General features: G+C 49.8%; 1 protein-coding gene across 4 annotated transcripts in view; it reads left to right on the top strand.

The window, feature by feature from the left end:
- The window catches only part of USH1C (USH1 protein network component harmonin), a 50,359-nt gene that overhangs the window by 1,406 nt on the left and 33,543 nt on the right, over window positions 1–15,410 (top strand). For all 4 annotated transcript variants that reach the window (XM_009186477.4, XM_021925990.2, XM_009186479.4 and 1 more), the window contains exons 2-4: window positions 9,660–9,727; window positions 11,435–11,578; window positions 11,710–11,848. In XM_009186477.4, coding sequence (XP_009184741.2) covers window positions 9,660–9,727; window positions 11,435–11,578; window positions 11,710–11,848 — 351 coding nt within the window. The remainder of the gene's footprint in view (window positions 1–9,659; window positions 9,728–11,434; window positions 11,579–11,709; window positions 11,849–15,410) is intronic.

The following is a 15,410-nucleotide window of genomic DNA, read 5'->3' as shown; positions in this document are numbered from 1 at the left end:
GTCTGGGTGCTGCCTGTTGGGGCCAAGCTTTTGTAGGGGCACAAAGGGACAGCTCAAACTGGCAGAAGGCTCCTGAAAACAAGGTCTTGGGCATCCCTGGTCCTGCTCCCAGGGGTGGGCGATAGCTGGAAGTTCAGTAGGAATTTAGGGGCTGGCGAATGCCAAGGGGAGCTTGAGACAGCATTCACCGGTACATCCTGTTGCAAAGAGACATGTCGGAAGAAATTTCAGCCGCTAAGGACATATTGTGAGTGTAGATTTCAGGCAACCCAGTTTGAAGGAGCTCAACCTTCCGTCCCCCAACCCAAGACTCAGGGTTGAATTTCACTTTCCTGCCCCTGGCCTGAAATAATGTCAGGTCTTCTGCCTTCACTCTGTGGGGTACCTACTCTGTCTCTTTTGCAAGAATCGTCTCCTGGGTCCCTGGTGTCTGATGCAGACCCTGGGTTTGCCCTGTTCCTCTTCCCCAGGTCCCACAGGCTTCAAAGGGCCTCCGACCTCCATGTTTCCTCTGCCCTACTCTTCCTCATCACAAGAGTCATTACTTATTAATATCCCTGTGTGCCGGCAGGGCAGGCGCCATGTGCTAGGCAAGGCCCAGGCTGGACTTTGTGCCTTGCTGCCTTGGAGACAGCCACAGCCTTCCCCTCCCAGGTTGGGGATCATCCAGGAACTGGGAGAGAGGATGAAGCAGCAGGGGATAGAGAGGAGGCACTCAGATATGCCGGGAGAAATTTACAGCTTGCTGTTGTTTGCTTTGTAGGGGTACCTTCCTTAGTGTTTTGGAGGAAATGGTTTATGATCTAAATCCTTGGTTGTTGGAGGTAATATTTAAGGTAGTGTGTTATAATGGAAAATGCTGTGTGACCTTGAGCAACTCACTTAATCTCTCTGTGCCTCAGTGCTCTTATTTGTGAAAAGAGATAGCAATATTTAACTAATAAGGTTATCATGAATGTTGAATGAGATCTACATGTGTATGGGGAGCTTAAACAGACCCTAGCACTTAGGGAGCCCTCAATAAATGTCCACTGTTGTTTATTATCTGGAGTTAGCAGAACTAGGACCATATCTTAGCCCTGTTACTGTCAGGAAGACCTTGGCCAAGCCACTCGCTCTCCCTGAGTTTTAGTTTCTTCAGCTGTGAGATGGAGTTTGTGGTACTTACCTCACAAGACAGACAAGACTAACTAGCAATTAAAGTACTGGCTGCTCTGGGCCCACAGTAACCACACTGTTTCCAACTGACACCTGCAGAGTGTCCAGTATGAGCCAACAGACTCCAGGCATTAACTCCTTTTGATTTGTGAAGTTACCCCAAGGTTGCCAGGAGCACTTGCATGCCCTTCCAATAACTAGTAGCAACCTTGGGCCAGGATTTGGGGGAGCAGGGCTTGGTCAGAGACTGTTTTCTCCCTCAGAGAAGCAGCTTTCAAAAGGAGACTGCTCCTCTGTTCGCAGCACCAGCACATGGCAGGAACTTGGTTACTCATTTGCTTAAAAGTATTTATTGCCTCTTCAGCAGTCACACATTTATGAGCATAGCTGTGTACTCTGCCTGAGGCCAGGCATTGGACGACCTGGTGGGATGAATAAGAAGATCAGAAACAGCCACCACTCTCTAGGAATTTGCTAATCATTCATTCATTCACATAGGCAATAAATATTGACTGAGTTCTCAATATATGCCAGGCAGTACTCTAAGCACTGAAAAACAAAACAATGCCCTTGCTCTCTTAGACAGTACATTCTAGTGGGGAGGACAGACAGTTAAAAGGAAATCGACAAAAGTATCGTGTAATGCCAGGTAGTGATAAATTATATGAAGAAATAAACTAAGATGGGGAGAGAGATAATAAGTAACAAGGTGGGCAGTCAGGAAGGCCTCTCTGAAGAGGTGACGTCTGAGCAGAGACCTGGAATAAGTGAGGAGAGGAGCCACGGGGATACATGTAGAAGAGCGTTCCCCAAAGTGGAAGCAGCAAGTGCGAAGGCGCTGAGGCCAGCAGATGCCTGCCTGTATGGAACAGCAAGTAGGACAGCGTGTCCCAGAGGAATCATTTGTAGAGAATGGTGAGAAATGGGTCAGAGGGGTGATAGGGGCCTGATAGGCCATGGTTAGGTTGGGATTTTCTTATAGTGTGAATGATTTACATTTAAAAGGAATTTTCTGGCTGCCCTGTAGAGAATCCACTGAGGGGCCCAAGAGTAGAAGGGGGACCTCAGTCAGGAGGCTCCTGCAGGACCCCAGGCCAGAGGCAGGGGCTTGGACTCGGGTGAGAATGCGTCAGATTCAGGATACATGTTTTTGCTGATGGACTGGCTGTGAGTGTAGGAAGAGAGGCATCAAGGGTGAATTCACATTTGGGGGAGAAGCAGCAGGTTGGTGGAGACAGAGCAGGAGGTGGTGGAAACCTAACTTTCCACTTTGAATGCTGTAAGTTTGAGACACCTACTAGAGGTGACTGAGAAGGCTGTAGGTCTGGCCTGGAGATAAACATCAGTAGGTCCTTGGGGGTGTAAGTGGTATTTAAACCCCTGAGACGGATGAGTTCACTTAGAGAGATGGTGCAGATGGAGAGGAGACCCAGGACAGAGCCTGGGGCACCACAACTTTTGGAGGAGAAGGAGCGGCAAGTGAGGAAGGAGAACAAGAAGAAGCAGGGCATGATTGCTGTGCCAGGCACTGGGCAAAATACTACAAACTAGCTGACAGGTCAAGAGCCTCTGAAAAGATGAAGGGCACTGTTTATGGCCTTGATGGTGGTGATGCTTTCACACGTGCACGTCTATCCCCAAACTCATCAGGTTGTATACACTAAATATATACAGCATTTTACATGTCAGGCATACCTCAATAAAGTGGTTCCAGAAAAAGAAAAGAAGTCAGGTGCAGTGGCTCACACCTATAATCCCAGCATTTTGGGAGGCTGAGGTGGGAGGATTACTTGAACCCAGGAGTTTGAGACTAGCCTGGGTAACATAGCCATACCCTATCTCTACAAAAAATACAAAAATTGACTAAGTGTGGTGTTGTGCACCTGTAGTCCCAGCTACTTGAGGGGCTGAAGCAGGAGAATCAATTGAGTCTGGAGGCTGAGATTGCAGTCAGCTGTGGTCACACCACTGCACTCCAGCTTGGGTGACAGAGTGAGACCTGGTCTCAAAAAAAAGAAAAAGAAAAGAGAGAGAAAGAAAGAGAAGAGAAGAGAAGAGAAGAGAAGAGAAGAGAAGAGAAGAGAAGAGAAGATGGATAATAAGAAAACAAGAGTTAACTAAAGCCTGGTACCACTGGGATGCACACTCTGAAGGCCTGGGAAGAAGTGTGGCTGGATCTATTCATCCCACTAACATCTACAGAGGGCCACTAGCTACCCACTGCTGTGGATATGGAATTTATATCCACTTATTCACACTTAGTTTTATGTAACAAACACAGGACTTACTACTTGCCAGGCACTGTTCTAAACTCTTCATAATTATTAACTCATTAAATTAATACTAAAAAACAATTATTAGCCTCTCTTAGTGATTAAATCCCATTTTAAAAAGAGATGTTTGTACCCATTTTACAGATAAGGAAACTGAGGCACAGAGCGGTGCAGACCCAGTTGGGGAAGGGGTTCTTTGGCTCCACCACCACACTCACAACCCAGGCCTGCGTCTGGGCCACACACAGGCTTGTGGGGAGACAGGGGGGTAAAAGGAGAAAGTTCAGCACAGCTTAGTGTGTCCCATGGGGACAAAGAGTTGTTTGTGTGCACAGAGAAAGATGTGGCCAGCTTTGTAGGGGAGCCTAAAGAAAGACTTGACCAAGAAGAGGTGACATTTGAAGTGAATCTTAAAGGTAGAGGAGGAGTCCACAGAAAAGAAATACTGCTAGTACCACCACTGTTAATGGTTAACCAGGGTGGCAGCAGGGAGCAGGTGGCTCGTCCAAGGGGGAAGCCAAGAAATCTTTATGAAGAGTTTCTGCAGAAAAGGGCAGGATTAAATGACCCAACAGGCTGCACCCTGGGGCCAGATCCAGGAGGCCAGCACCCCTGAAGGGGCCAGGAGAGGGAAGGTTACCAGAACAGGTGAGAACCAGGACTGCCAGAGAGGCCCAGACAGGAGCTGCAGCCTTGGGCGGAGGAACTTGCCTAACTGTGGCCCAGCAGCCAGCCCCCAGGGACTAAGAGCCTCAGTTCCTGTCTCCCCATTCCTCTCATCTCCTGCTTGTACCTCCTGATGGCTGAACAAAGCAGGAAACCAGAGGGGAGGGGAGCCCAGACAGAGCCCCCTGGACAAAGGGCAAGATAGAGATGGCTGGAGGCATGAAAGGAAAAGATCTAGCACACATTTTGGAGACCTTGAAATGTCCCAGGCATTGTTATACATACTTTACATTTACTCACTCATTTAATCCCCACTACAGCCCAAGGAGACTTCATCAAGTGGAACAACATGCATTATTTAATTTGTTCTGACTCTCTTTCTCCCTGTTTGGCTGGGTGCATACCTAAAGTTGAATTTGCCTGAGTTAAATGTCCCATGGTTCCCCTCTGCAGCCATCCTGAAGCGTCAGTCCATATGGGGGAATACTGGGGGATGAGACTGGAGGGCACCACATGGCCAAACCCAGGTTTTGCCTCCAATATCCTAGACAAGCGGCCTGAAGATTGTGAGGGTGGAGAAGCTCCCTGTCCCCTCCTCCCATACAGACCGATAGCACAGTGCCAGAGGAACATCAGTCTTCGAATGCTCATCTAGGCAGGGCCTGCGGCGGGGGTCGGGGGAGCAGGGATGATAATAGAGATCCCCAACAGCTATTTGTAGATGGTGAGCTCCTTTAGGGCTTCTGTGCTCAATATCAAGAGAGATCCGAGAAAAGGAAAGGCTTTCTAAATCTAGTCGGAGAAAGAAGACTGGTGTCTTTCCCATAGTAGGTGTTCAATAAATGTGTAATGGACAAGTGCAAAACAAAGGAGTTATATTTGGTAAATGGATACCATGTGGTGGTTTGAAAAACAGCAGAGGTTTTGGAGCCAGCAGGCGTAGGTTGGAGTCTCAGTTCTGTCACTTCTCTGAGCCTCTATTTCCTCATCTGTAAAATGGGGATGATAACGTTCACCTCAGAGGGTTGTTAGGAGATTAAAGATAATACACGTAAAGTTCCTCAGGCAGTGAACAGTCAGTAGGGAGAGGCTGGCTGGGATAAGTGAGCCAGACAGGAAGAGCCTTAGGCTGGGAGGCAGGTGAGGAAGCTCTGGACTCTAGAAGAGGGGACTTGGGCCTCATCTGAAATGAAGGCAGGGTTCACATGAGAGGAGGGAAGCCATCCATTGTGGATAGATGGAATCGCTGGGACATACATTTTTGTGATGAATTGGAAGTGAACTAAGGGGAGGCAGACCCAGAATATATGTGCTGAGGACCAATGGAAAGGTGGTGACCCAGGCCTGGGCCAACAGGTCAGAAAAAAGGCTCTAGACCAGAGCAAATAGAGTTCACGTTTCATCAACAGACGCCACTGGGCACCGTGCACCTGTGTGCATGACATGGTTCTGGGTTCCACAGGGAAACGAAGAACATGTTTGGAAGGAAGGAAGAAAGGAGTGTGGGAGACCGACCTACTGTGTGCCTGGCGCTTTGTATGTACCTGAGCGCAGGGTACTGGGAGAATGGTACAAAGCACCCTAGAGCAGGGGCTCCCCAAAGCTGACCCCCGGGTTGGTGCTGGCAGCATTCCAGAAGAGAGGACACTATGTAATTTTTTAATATTGGAAAAGTAATTTGATTTGGACCACAGGGAAGATTACAAAGAAAAAGTAATTTAAGTAATGGTGGTATTGTTACTGCACGTTCAGGCTTTAGAGAAGCTTCCATCTTTCTCAGTTTTCTTTCTTGGTGCCTTTTGCCTGAAGAGTGAGGTGCGAGTGTGTGTTTTCATTCAAGTGTGGTCAGAGAACAAAGCAGTGCGGTTCTCTCTGAGTCTCTCTAAGATATTTCTGGGTGGAGAATGATCCCTCCCTTTGCAGGATCTCCTGTGTAACTAGTTTTCAAGTTTTTGATGATTTATCACTTAGATTCATATGTAAAGAGTATTCTACATAAACCAGATCTATTTTCCCTGTTAGCTGTTATGGTCTATAGAGAATTGTTCAAATGGACAAGTCAGACATGGTGGTAGATGGAATGTTCTGAGTGAGGACAAGGAGATTTCAGTGTATCAGGGGAAGGATCTGTTCCACTGCAGCTGAGTCCCACTTGGGATGTGGTGGAGGTGACCCTGGAGAAATGAGCAAGGGCAGAACTGAGGACAGGGTTTGACTGACCTAACCAGTGACAGTGGGTAGACATGAGGGTGAAGAGCTGAGCTCTGCAGCTGTCTCGGGAGACAGGTAGGATGAGACCTCTGGGAGCTGTGGTCAGTGCTGGAGGGCTGCTGACAAGGGCCAGGAGCCTGGGACCTGCAGACACAGGCTCCTTTCCACCAAGACCGTCTCCAAATGATCTGTACTTGCCCCAGGGAAGGGAGAAAAACAGAACCCTAGACCCTAACATTGCAAGTTACCTTACTCTTCTACCTCAATTTTCCACCTAATGCACAATAAACATGGTCTAAGGAGGACAGTTCCTCACTACTGAAATCTAATGCTACAGTAGGGTACATTTCTGCAGAGGGATAGGAGAGAACTTCAGTCCTAAGGCCTCAGTCAGTAAGAGATTCCCTCTCCCGTCTTCTTTCTTGTGTCACTACCCGGGGTTAGAATTGGGCTAGAAGTCTTTGGTCAAGGTGTCCTCACTCCAGCCAAAGCAGATGGGATTTTTATGCTCCCCTTAGAAAGTAGAACACTTGGGTTCAAAGAGTCATTCAAAAGATGTCTCATTTTCTCACTCATTATAGACCAACCCAAAGGTATTTTCTTAACAGTACAGAGGAGAGAGATGGGGCTTAGAGATAGGAAAGGAGTTCTTGAAAGCAAAGGGTTTGAAATTTTGGCCTAAAGGGACCTTGGGAGTTATTTTCCCCTACCAGGCCTGAGTCACAATCAATGGTCGTGGCATAGCAGAAAGAACATGGGCTTTGGAGTCAGACTTGGGTTCACATCCCGGCTCTGCTTATTAGCTGTGGGACACTGGGTGAGTTGACTTAACGTCTCTGATCCTCAGTTCCCTCAACTGCAACATGATGTGAGAATATTGGCCCCAATGTGATAAACAAATGGAATAAAGCCCATGAAAAGTTCCTGGTGCCACCGCATGGGGGATTATGGGGGCAACATCATTTCCCTTCCCCTGCTGTTCCCATGGTTACCTCCCTCCCACCTGAACCATGTGAGCACACCAGGAGGCAGGCAGAGAAATTCATTCAGTACTTCTTTATTGAGTGCTTACTATGTGTTAGGCACGAGGAATTTATAACAAAATAGACCTCATCTTTCTCCTCATGGGATTTTTCTGTCCAGCAAAGGAGACAGAGGAAACAATTCACAGAGAAAATAAACCTTAAATTACAAATCGTCATCGATCTTTGATGGAATTGAAATATCTCCGGGGTGCAGGAGTGGGTTCTGTCTGGGTAGGTGAGCAGGGAAGACCTCTCTGGAAAGGAGGCAGCCAGGCAGGGAAGTGGGGGAAGCAATCCAGGCAGAGGGAACAGCACACGCCAAGGCCCTGAGGCTGGAGAGCGTTCGGCTTGTGGAAAGAACTGAAAGGAGGCCTTTGTAGCCAGGAAGACTGGTAGGAAAGGAGATTTGGCTTTGATAAGTCAAGGTAAGGAGTTTGGATTTAGGTTTGGTTTGGGGTACAAGAAACTATTGAACAAGCAAGCGACATGATTGAATTTATAAAGATATTTCTGGCCCCTGCTGCTAGGAGTGTTCAGACTCCTCCATCACAGTCCAGTGTGGGCAGCCCAGGCCTGTCTCAGGGAGCCACCCCCACCCCACAGGCCTAAGCAGAGTGGGTGAGAGAATCCATGCTATGTAGAGAGATGGGCTTTCAGAGGTGGTGCATGCAAGAGGCCAGCCTCCCACCCTAAGATTTAGTACCACCCACTCAAGCAGATGCTTCCATCTCCTGTCAACTAGCTAGGAGCTCCATTTTTTTTTTTTTTTTTGAGACAGAGTTTCACTCTGTCACCCAGGCTGGAGTGCAGTGGCGCTATCTTGGCTCACTGCAATCTCTGTCTCCCGAGTTCAAGTGATTCTCCTGCCTTGGTCTCCCAAGTAGCTGGGATTACAGGGGCACACCACCACGCCCAGCTAATTTTTGTATTTTAATAGAGACAGGGTTTCACCATGTTAGCCAGGCTGGTCTCAAACTCTTGACCTCAGGTGATCCACCCACCTCGGCCTTCCAAAGTGCTGGGATTATAGGCGTGAGCCACCGCGCCTAGCCCTAGCTGGGAACTCCTTGCACTGAGGTAGCGAGAAAGCAAGGGTGCCCTTTTGGAGCAGGTGGGCTGAACTTCTGTAGCAACTGAAACCCAAGCTGTGAGTCAAGCCTCCTAAGTTATTCTCACCTTTAATGAAATGCTCAGCCTGATTTTATAGGGAAGGAAGTACTGCCAGATCCAGGCCAGAAATTTGCATTCTGTAGCGCCTGTTCAGGCCAGAAATCCCAAGGGCTAGGCCCAGCATGTCCCCTCTGTGGTGGGACAGACAGACTGCCCTGGTCTTTCAGAACCCTTGGGATACCCACAGAAAGAGGTAACGCTGCTCTGGCCCTCTTCTGAGGACCAGTCAGTGGAGAGCATGCAACTTCCAGCAGCAGCCTCTCTATGAAGGGCTGAGGCCCTGGGCCTGGAGGCTGGAGGAGAGAGGGACCCAGTGACCCCTCAAGCTTCCATCTTGCTCTGTTACCCATTCTGGGGCTGAAGAGAGACCCAAAGATACAGGGTAGAGATTCACACTGAGGTAACTCAGGGAGTGGAGTTCAGGGCCTCCTACTGGGATGGAAGTGCTAATGACACAACTCCTGAACCTGACCTTAGAGTCCCAGCCATTGACGTCAACAAAGTTGAAATGATGTAACCTGACTCCCCCTGCAGGGCTTGTGCAGGGGCCTGGGAAGGTGGAAGGAGTGGCCAGGAAACTGACTAGTGGACAGAACTCAGGGCAACCCAACTAAGGTCAGGACAAGACAGAGTGAAGGTCTCCTGGCATTGATGTTACAGAAGAATTCGGTGGTAAGGGGCTTCTGGCGGGTGGCATGTGCTATCTGAGCGAGTGGCCCAAATCCTTCCTGAAAGCATTTATCCGGCACTACAGCCACCATCAGGTAAGACAGTGGGCTTCTTCTGGCCACAGATGACACAGCCATGGGGGTGAGCAGCAGCACTGCCATGGCAGCGTGTCGTGTCACATGGGGATTCACATATGTACATATGTGTGTGCATCCCCGTGTGTGCACATATTGCCCTACCTGGGGACGAGGGGTGCCTGGCCACATCTGGAGGGGCAGCAGTACTCCTGTGGCCACGTTGGGGTGGTCTGCATAGGTCTGATGCATTGGGGTCAGAGGGGCAGTCTGGCCTGTGGCTTCTCTCCTCTCCTCACAACTCCAGCCCTGAAAAGATGCTAGGGAGGCCGCTGGGGGTGACCTCTCCTCCCTGGGGTCTGCTATGGAGGGTGCTGAGCCTGGAACTGTGATTCTCCTGTTGGATTTTTCAGGTGGATTTTCTGATTGAAAATGATGCAGAGAAGGACTATCTCTATGATGTGCTGCGAATGTACCACCAGTAAGTGTGCTGGGTCCAGCTCCTGTGGACCACTCGGGTTCCTCTGTCTTCAAGGAGTCCTGGGATGGGTTGTTCTGAGACAGAGGAGCTCAGAGGGTGGATGCTGACTGCTCCTGGAAATCAAATGGACATAGCATTCACTCATTTCAGCAACTATTTATACAAGTACTTTGTACTTGGCTTTGTACTAGGGGCTGGGGTATACTTGTGAGCAAGACGGATTGGTCTCTGTTCTCAGGTTGCTTACAGTCTGATGGAATAGGCTGTCTAGTAGCCAGATAGATTCAATAGAGAGTGATTGTTGGAACAGAACAAGAAATGCCAACTGGCCACAGCCCTTGCATCAGATGTCTCTGATCACCCACTTGCTTTTTGATTCATTTTGTATACTTTATAAGCTCCTGCCACTGCTGGGCACTATGCAAAATCTGGAAATGAATTAGATCCTCTTTCTTTCCTTGAGTAACTTGTGGTCTGGTGAGGGGAGATGAATATACCCTACAAATACAAAGAACTCTAATTAAGTTATATCAAATAACTGCTAAGTAGAGGTAAAAGCAGAAATGTGAAGAAAGGAGTTTTCCTTTCCAACTGAGAGGGAAGAGAAAGGACCAGGAAGGCTTGAGCAAGGCTTTGAAGGATAAGAAAGATTTGGGGCCAGGCACGGTGGCTCATGCTTGTAATCCCAGAACTTTGGGAAGCTGAGGCAGGAGGATTACTTGAGCCCAGGAATTAGAGACCAGCCTGGGCAACATGGTAAAATCCCATCTCTACAAAAAAATACAAAAAATTAGCTGGGTATGGTGGTGCATGCCTGTAGTCCCAGCTACTTAGGAGGCTGAGGTGGGAAGATCACCTGAACCCAGGAAGTCAAGGCTGCAGTGAGCCATGATCGCATCACTGCACTCCAGCCTGGGCAAGACAGCAAGACCCTGTCTCAAAAAAATAATAAAAGAAAAAGATTTGGGTAGGTGGAATATCAGAGAAGGGCATTCCAGAATGAGGGATCAGCATTAGCCGAAGTGTGGCGGCATGAAAGCAAGGGTGTGAATGGGGATAAGTAACCTGGGGGAGTAGGACTTGGGAGGACACAGAGATCGTAAATAGCCACAAGGCTGGAGAAGCTCCACGGTACAGGTCATGGAGGGCCCTGAGCATGCTGAAAAGAGTGGACTTTGTCCTCTGGGCAGTAAGGAGCCATCAAAGGGTTTTAAGCCAGGGAGTGCCTTACACTGAGAAAAGATGAAATGACAGTGAGTATGTGGGCAGGCAGCTGGAGTCGAAGGTCTGAACAGCGTGAGGGAGGAGGCACGTGAACTGTGGTGAGGTGAAACTGATAGAGCTTAGCAGTAGATACAAGTGGAGATGATGAGTATGTGAGGAGTCCTTAGCATCTCACATAGAACTTTCCCCTCTGGAAAGATCCCAACATCAGAGATAGGCACGCTGAGTTTGAAATCCTGGCTTCATTTCATCTGCAAAATGGGTCAACAATCCCTAGCGGGCTGGTTTCCTGGGGGCATTTTTATGAGAGAACAAAGCCTTCTCAGGCACTGGCCCAGTGTGAGGGGCTCTGGGCTTTTCAGGAGTGGTCTCCTCCATTCCTAAGCCTGGGCCCAGTGGCTGAAATGGCTTCCTCTTGGAATCCCTGGGTCCCTGAGGTCATGGCCAGGGGTGAGGCTCCAGGCATTCCCGGCATCTCCACAGGACCATGGACGTGGCCGTGCTCGTGGGAGACCTGAAGCTGGTCATCAATGAACCCAGCCGCCTGCCTCTGTTTGATGCCATTCGGCCCCTGATCCCACTGAAGCACCAGGTGGAATATGATCAGCTGACCCCCCGGCGCTCCAGGTGCAGCGGAAGCCACCAGGCTGGAGGCAGGGGGTGGAGAGGTCACCCTGGGATGGACAGAGTTCCTCGCTAGTGGGCGGGGCAGTGCTGGCAGCCAGGCTGCACCATCACCGACCTCTCCTGTGTGGCAGGAAGCTGAAGGAGGTGCGTCTGGACCGTCTGCACCCCGAAGGCCTCGGCTTGAGCGTGCGTGGTGGCCTGGAGTTTGGCTGTGGGCTCTTCATCTCCCACCTCATCAAAGGCGGTCAGGCAGACAGTGTCGGGCTCCAGGTGAGCAAGCAGAGTCCAGAGGGAGGGGAAGCGAGGGCCTCAGACCTCCTGCCTCCCCCTCACTCATCCACTAGGCTGTGTGGCACAATGTGGTCACCCACTTTTCCGAGCCTTTGGGTGAGGAAGACGCTGGCGCATCCTGACGGGTGTTCTTAGACTCATAGAAATCAGGCCGCAGGCAATTGCCTGTTTTCTTGAGTGAAGCTGGAAACCTGGCTGCTGCCTCCTTCCAGCTGCTGCCTCCTTCCAACTGCTGCCTCCTTCCAACTGCTGCCGCTGCACTTCCCCCCACCTCCCCTACTCCCCAAGAGAGGAACATGGTGACACCGGCACATGAAGTTTTGGACATGTTGCCTTTTACCAGCAGGGGGAAAGAAAGCCTGGTGCAGTGTGATGCCAAAGAGCACAGACTCTGAAGCAGGGCTAGCCGGGTTCAATTCTGGCTTTTCTCTTCATTAGGCTGTGTGACTTGGTGGAATGACTTAACCCTGTACCTCAATTTCCTCATCTATAAAATGAGTTGCTGATAGTACTGTCTACCTCGTCAGGTTGTATGAGTAAATGAATTAATAGTAGAAAGTGCTTATAGCAGGGCCTGGCACACAAATGCTGTGAGTCTGGTAAGTGAACAGACAGAGGGAGATTTAAGAAATGCCTGGAATGTGCCAGGTCACATTCTCACAAGCAGTCCTTGCTATATGCATTGAATGGATCTTTCCCATTTTACAGAATTATCGATAGAGGTTGAGAGACCAGTAAGTGGCAAAGCCAGGATTAGAAACTGGGTCTCCTGACGGCCAAGCCCAGAAATCTCTCTTCAGCAACCCAGGTGCCTCTCCTTTGGGGTCCCCACACCTCAGGGCCTGAGCAGAGATGGGCAGACCTCCAGGTCTCACTCCTACCTGAGCCCAGGGCCGTGTTTTTGTGTGTTGAGATAAAGGAGGCCCTCCCACTGTCACCAAGAGCTTCCAGTGGGTTTGTTATCAACACCCCAATCCGGGCTGCCAAGCTGGGGCTTCAAGGGGCTCAAAAGCTAATGGTACAAGACACTGGGGCGTAGGGGGTGGAAACAGGGAGCTGACAGACACTGCTTTGTTCTAAATCCCTGTCTCACGGCTCGCTGGTGGTGTCTGAAATTTCAGCCCCTTCATTATTTCTTTCCTCTGCGGCACATTTTCCAGCTCAGAAACCCAGCCAGAGAAAACACATAATGAGCTCCTCTCTTGGCGTCAGCTGAGGCCGCCTTTTTTCCAGGGCGAGCTCTCCCAGGACAAGCAGTTCTCAATGCTGCCTCGATGACTGGGGGCGTTGGGGTATTTTAATGAGACCTAGAGTTTTACCTTCCTGGATCTTTCTCAGGCTTATGAATTATCGGCCCTTTCTCTAGCTGACGGGTTCATCTCTCCTTTGTGCTGCTGTCCCTCAGATCGTTATATCATCGTGGCCCTTGCACAAAGGGCCCTTTACAGGGTTTCACACACGGCAAGAGGGGAAGGAAAGTTGATCCTGCAACCTGAGCCAGGGGCCGTGTGGGAATCATTCCGACTGAGGTTCTGGGCAAATTCCCTTTAGGAATAAGACAGGGAACTTCACTCAGAGGAGCTTGGGGAAAAACGGCTGCATCCATTGACCTGTCTGGGGTTCATGTTTCTGAGGAGATCTCATGCCTGAGGGCAGCTGGGAGAAGATGCTGGAAGGCAGGGGAGGGCAGGTTCAGATACAGCCTGGCTGGGCTAAAGACCTGTGCTGATTTGACCCGTGAGGCTGGGTCCCCAGTGGTGGACTTGGACCCTCCCACAGGACCTAGTCCTGGGGATCCACCCCTCTGCCCTTATCCCCTGCTGGAGATACTTGAGGGTTTTTTTTGTTTTTTGTTTTTTGTTTTTTCAAGAATATCCTAACTTGACCTACGTCCTCTGCCTTGCACAGGGCAGCGTGTACCATATAACTTGCTGTATATTCCAGGCCTAGAAAATTATTCTGTGTGCCTTGGTTGTCCCTGTCATAACATGGACAGTGTAATGCCTGCCTTTGTGTGGGACTTGAGGGCTCTGACAGGTGGCAAGGATCCAGAGAGGGCAGGATGCAGGGAATTGCAGCCAGGCTTGGCAGGGTGCCCGTCTTTTCTGCTTCCAGACACCTAGGAAACACCACTTGTCTATCAGGGAGACCTGACTTCAAACCCCACGACACTGTTTACTAGTGGGGTAACCTTGAGCAAGTCACTTTACCTCTCTGAGTCTCCGTTTTCTCATCTGATTAACAGAGATACAAATTCCTGACCTGCAGGGTTATCGTGAAAAATAGGTGGAAGGAGTTAGTCTGGCCACTGTCCTTGAATTAGATGTTCCCAGAAACCTAGAGGGTTCTTTAGTGTGCCCCCACTCTGGTGCCATTTTGAGCCCTTGGCCACTCCTGTCAGGTCCCTGAGAAGACTGGGGTCTGTGTCCCAGAGTGGGAAGGAAGCGTTCCTTGGAACAGTGAGAAAGTGACTCTGTGGGAGTGCTGTAGAAGGCAGGAGTTACCCTAGAGGACCCCTCGGAGGCTGTATGTCCACCCAGCCCCTACCTATCTCGGTCCACAGGGAGTCCAGCTTTCGTCCCTCACGTATGCCAGCAAGTCTCCAAAGGGTGAGCATGTGTGTTTTGAGTTAAGTCCCCAGCTGACCTGCACTGGCCTCAGACAGGAACCTCTCCAGGAGCCAGTCTCTGTTTTGCAGCTACTGGCTGTGTGACCTTGGACAAAACCTCACTTCCTTGGGCCTCAGTTTCAGCTGACATCTGAGAGTCCCTCCTGCTCTGTGGTTATTAAATGAGGAGCTCCAGAATTGATCCCAGGGCCAGGGTGCCTGGAGGAGCCAGCAGTGTCCAGCAGGGGGCAACCTCACCACGGCGCTGTATCCAGGGCTGGCTGCCCAGGGCCGAGTCCCTATCTCACAATCCGCTGTGTCCTAAGCCCTGAAAAGAGAGATCTGAGCTGAGTATTCAGGGATCAGGACTAACTCATGATAACAATAACACTCATGTATTGAGTGCTTACTGTGTGCCAGGCACTAGCTGGCTTTACATGCACAAGTTCACTTAATTCTCACAGCAACCTTGGTATTCCTCATTTTACAGACGAGGAAAACAGGTTCAGAGAGTTCAAGAGACTTGCTCAAGGTCACATAGCTAATAATAATAAAAGAAGGGATTTGAACCCAGCACATCTGATGCCAAAGCCCTGTGCTCATCCACTGTTCTTTGCTTGCTCCCAAAATAGGAATTGAGAGGTCAGGGCCACGGCAGAGTTAAAATGTTCATCAAGTTTCCATATGGTGGGGAAAAAAAAATCGTGTGTGTGTGTGTGTGTGTCGGTGATGTGAGCTTGGGTCAGGAGTCACAGAAGGTCCCCACCCTGACTCAGTTACAGTGTTGTAGCAATTAGCAGAAAAAGGGAGCCAACTTCCTAGGGGCGGGTTGGGACAAAGTCCCGGTAAGAATAGCTTAAAGCTGAGTGAAAGGTCACCCTTTGCATAGAATCCAGAATCTGATGGTGCCCCAGTGGAGTGAAAGGGGCACCA

The sequence above is a fragment of the Papio anubis genome, chromosome 12, assembly GCF_008728515.1.
Source record: "Papio anubis isolate 15944 chromosome 12, Panubis1.0, whole genome shotgun sequence".
NCBI classification, from domain to species: Eukaryota; Metazoa; Chordata; class Mammalia; order Primates; family Cercopithecidae; genus Papio; species Papio anubis.
The sequence above is the reverse complement of the archived record's forward strand: the minus strand, read 5'-3'. Positions and strand labels throughout refer to the sequence as shown.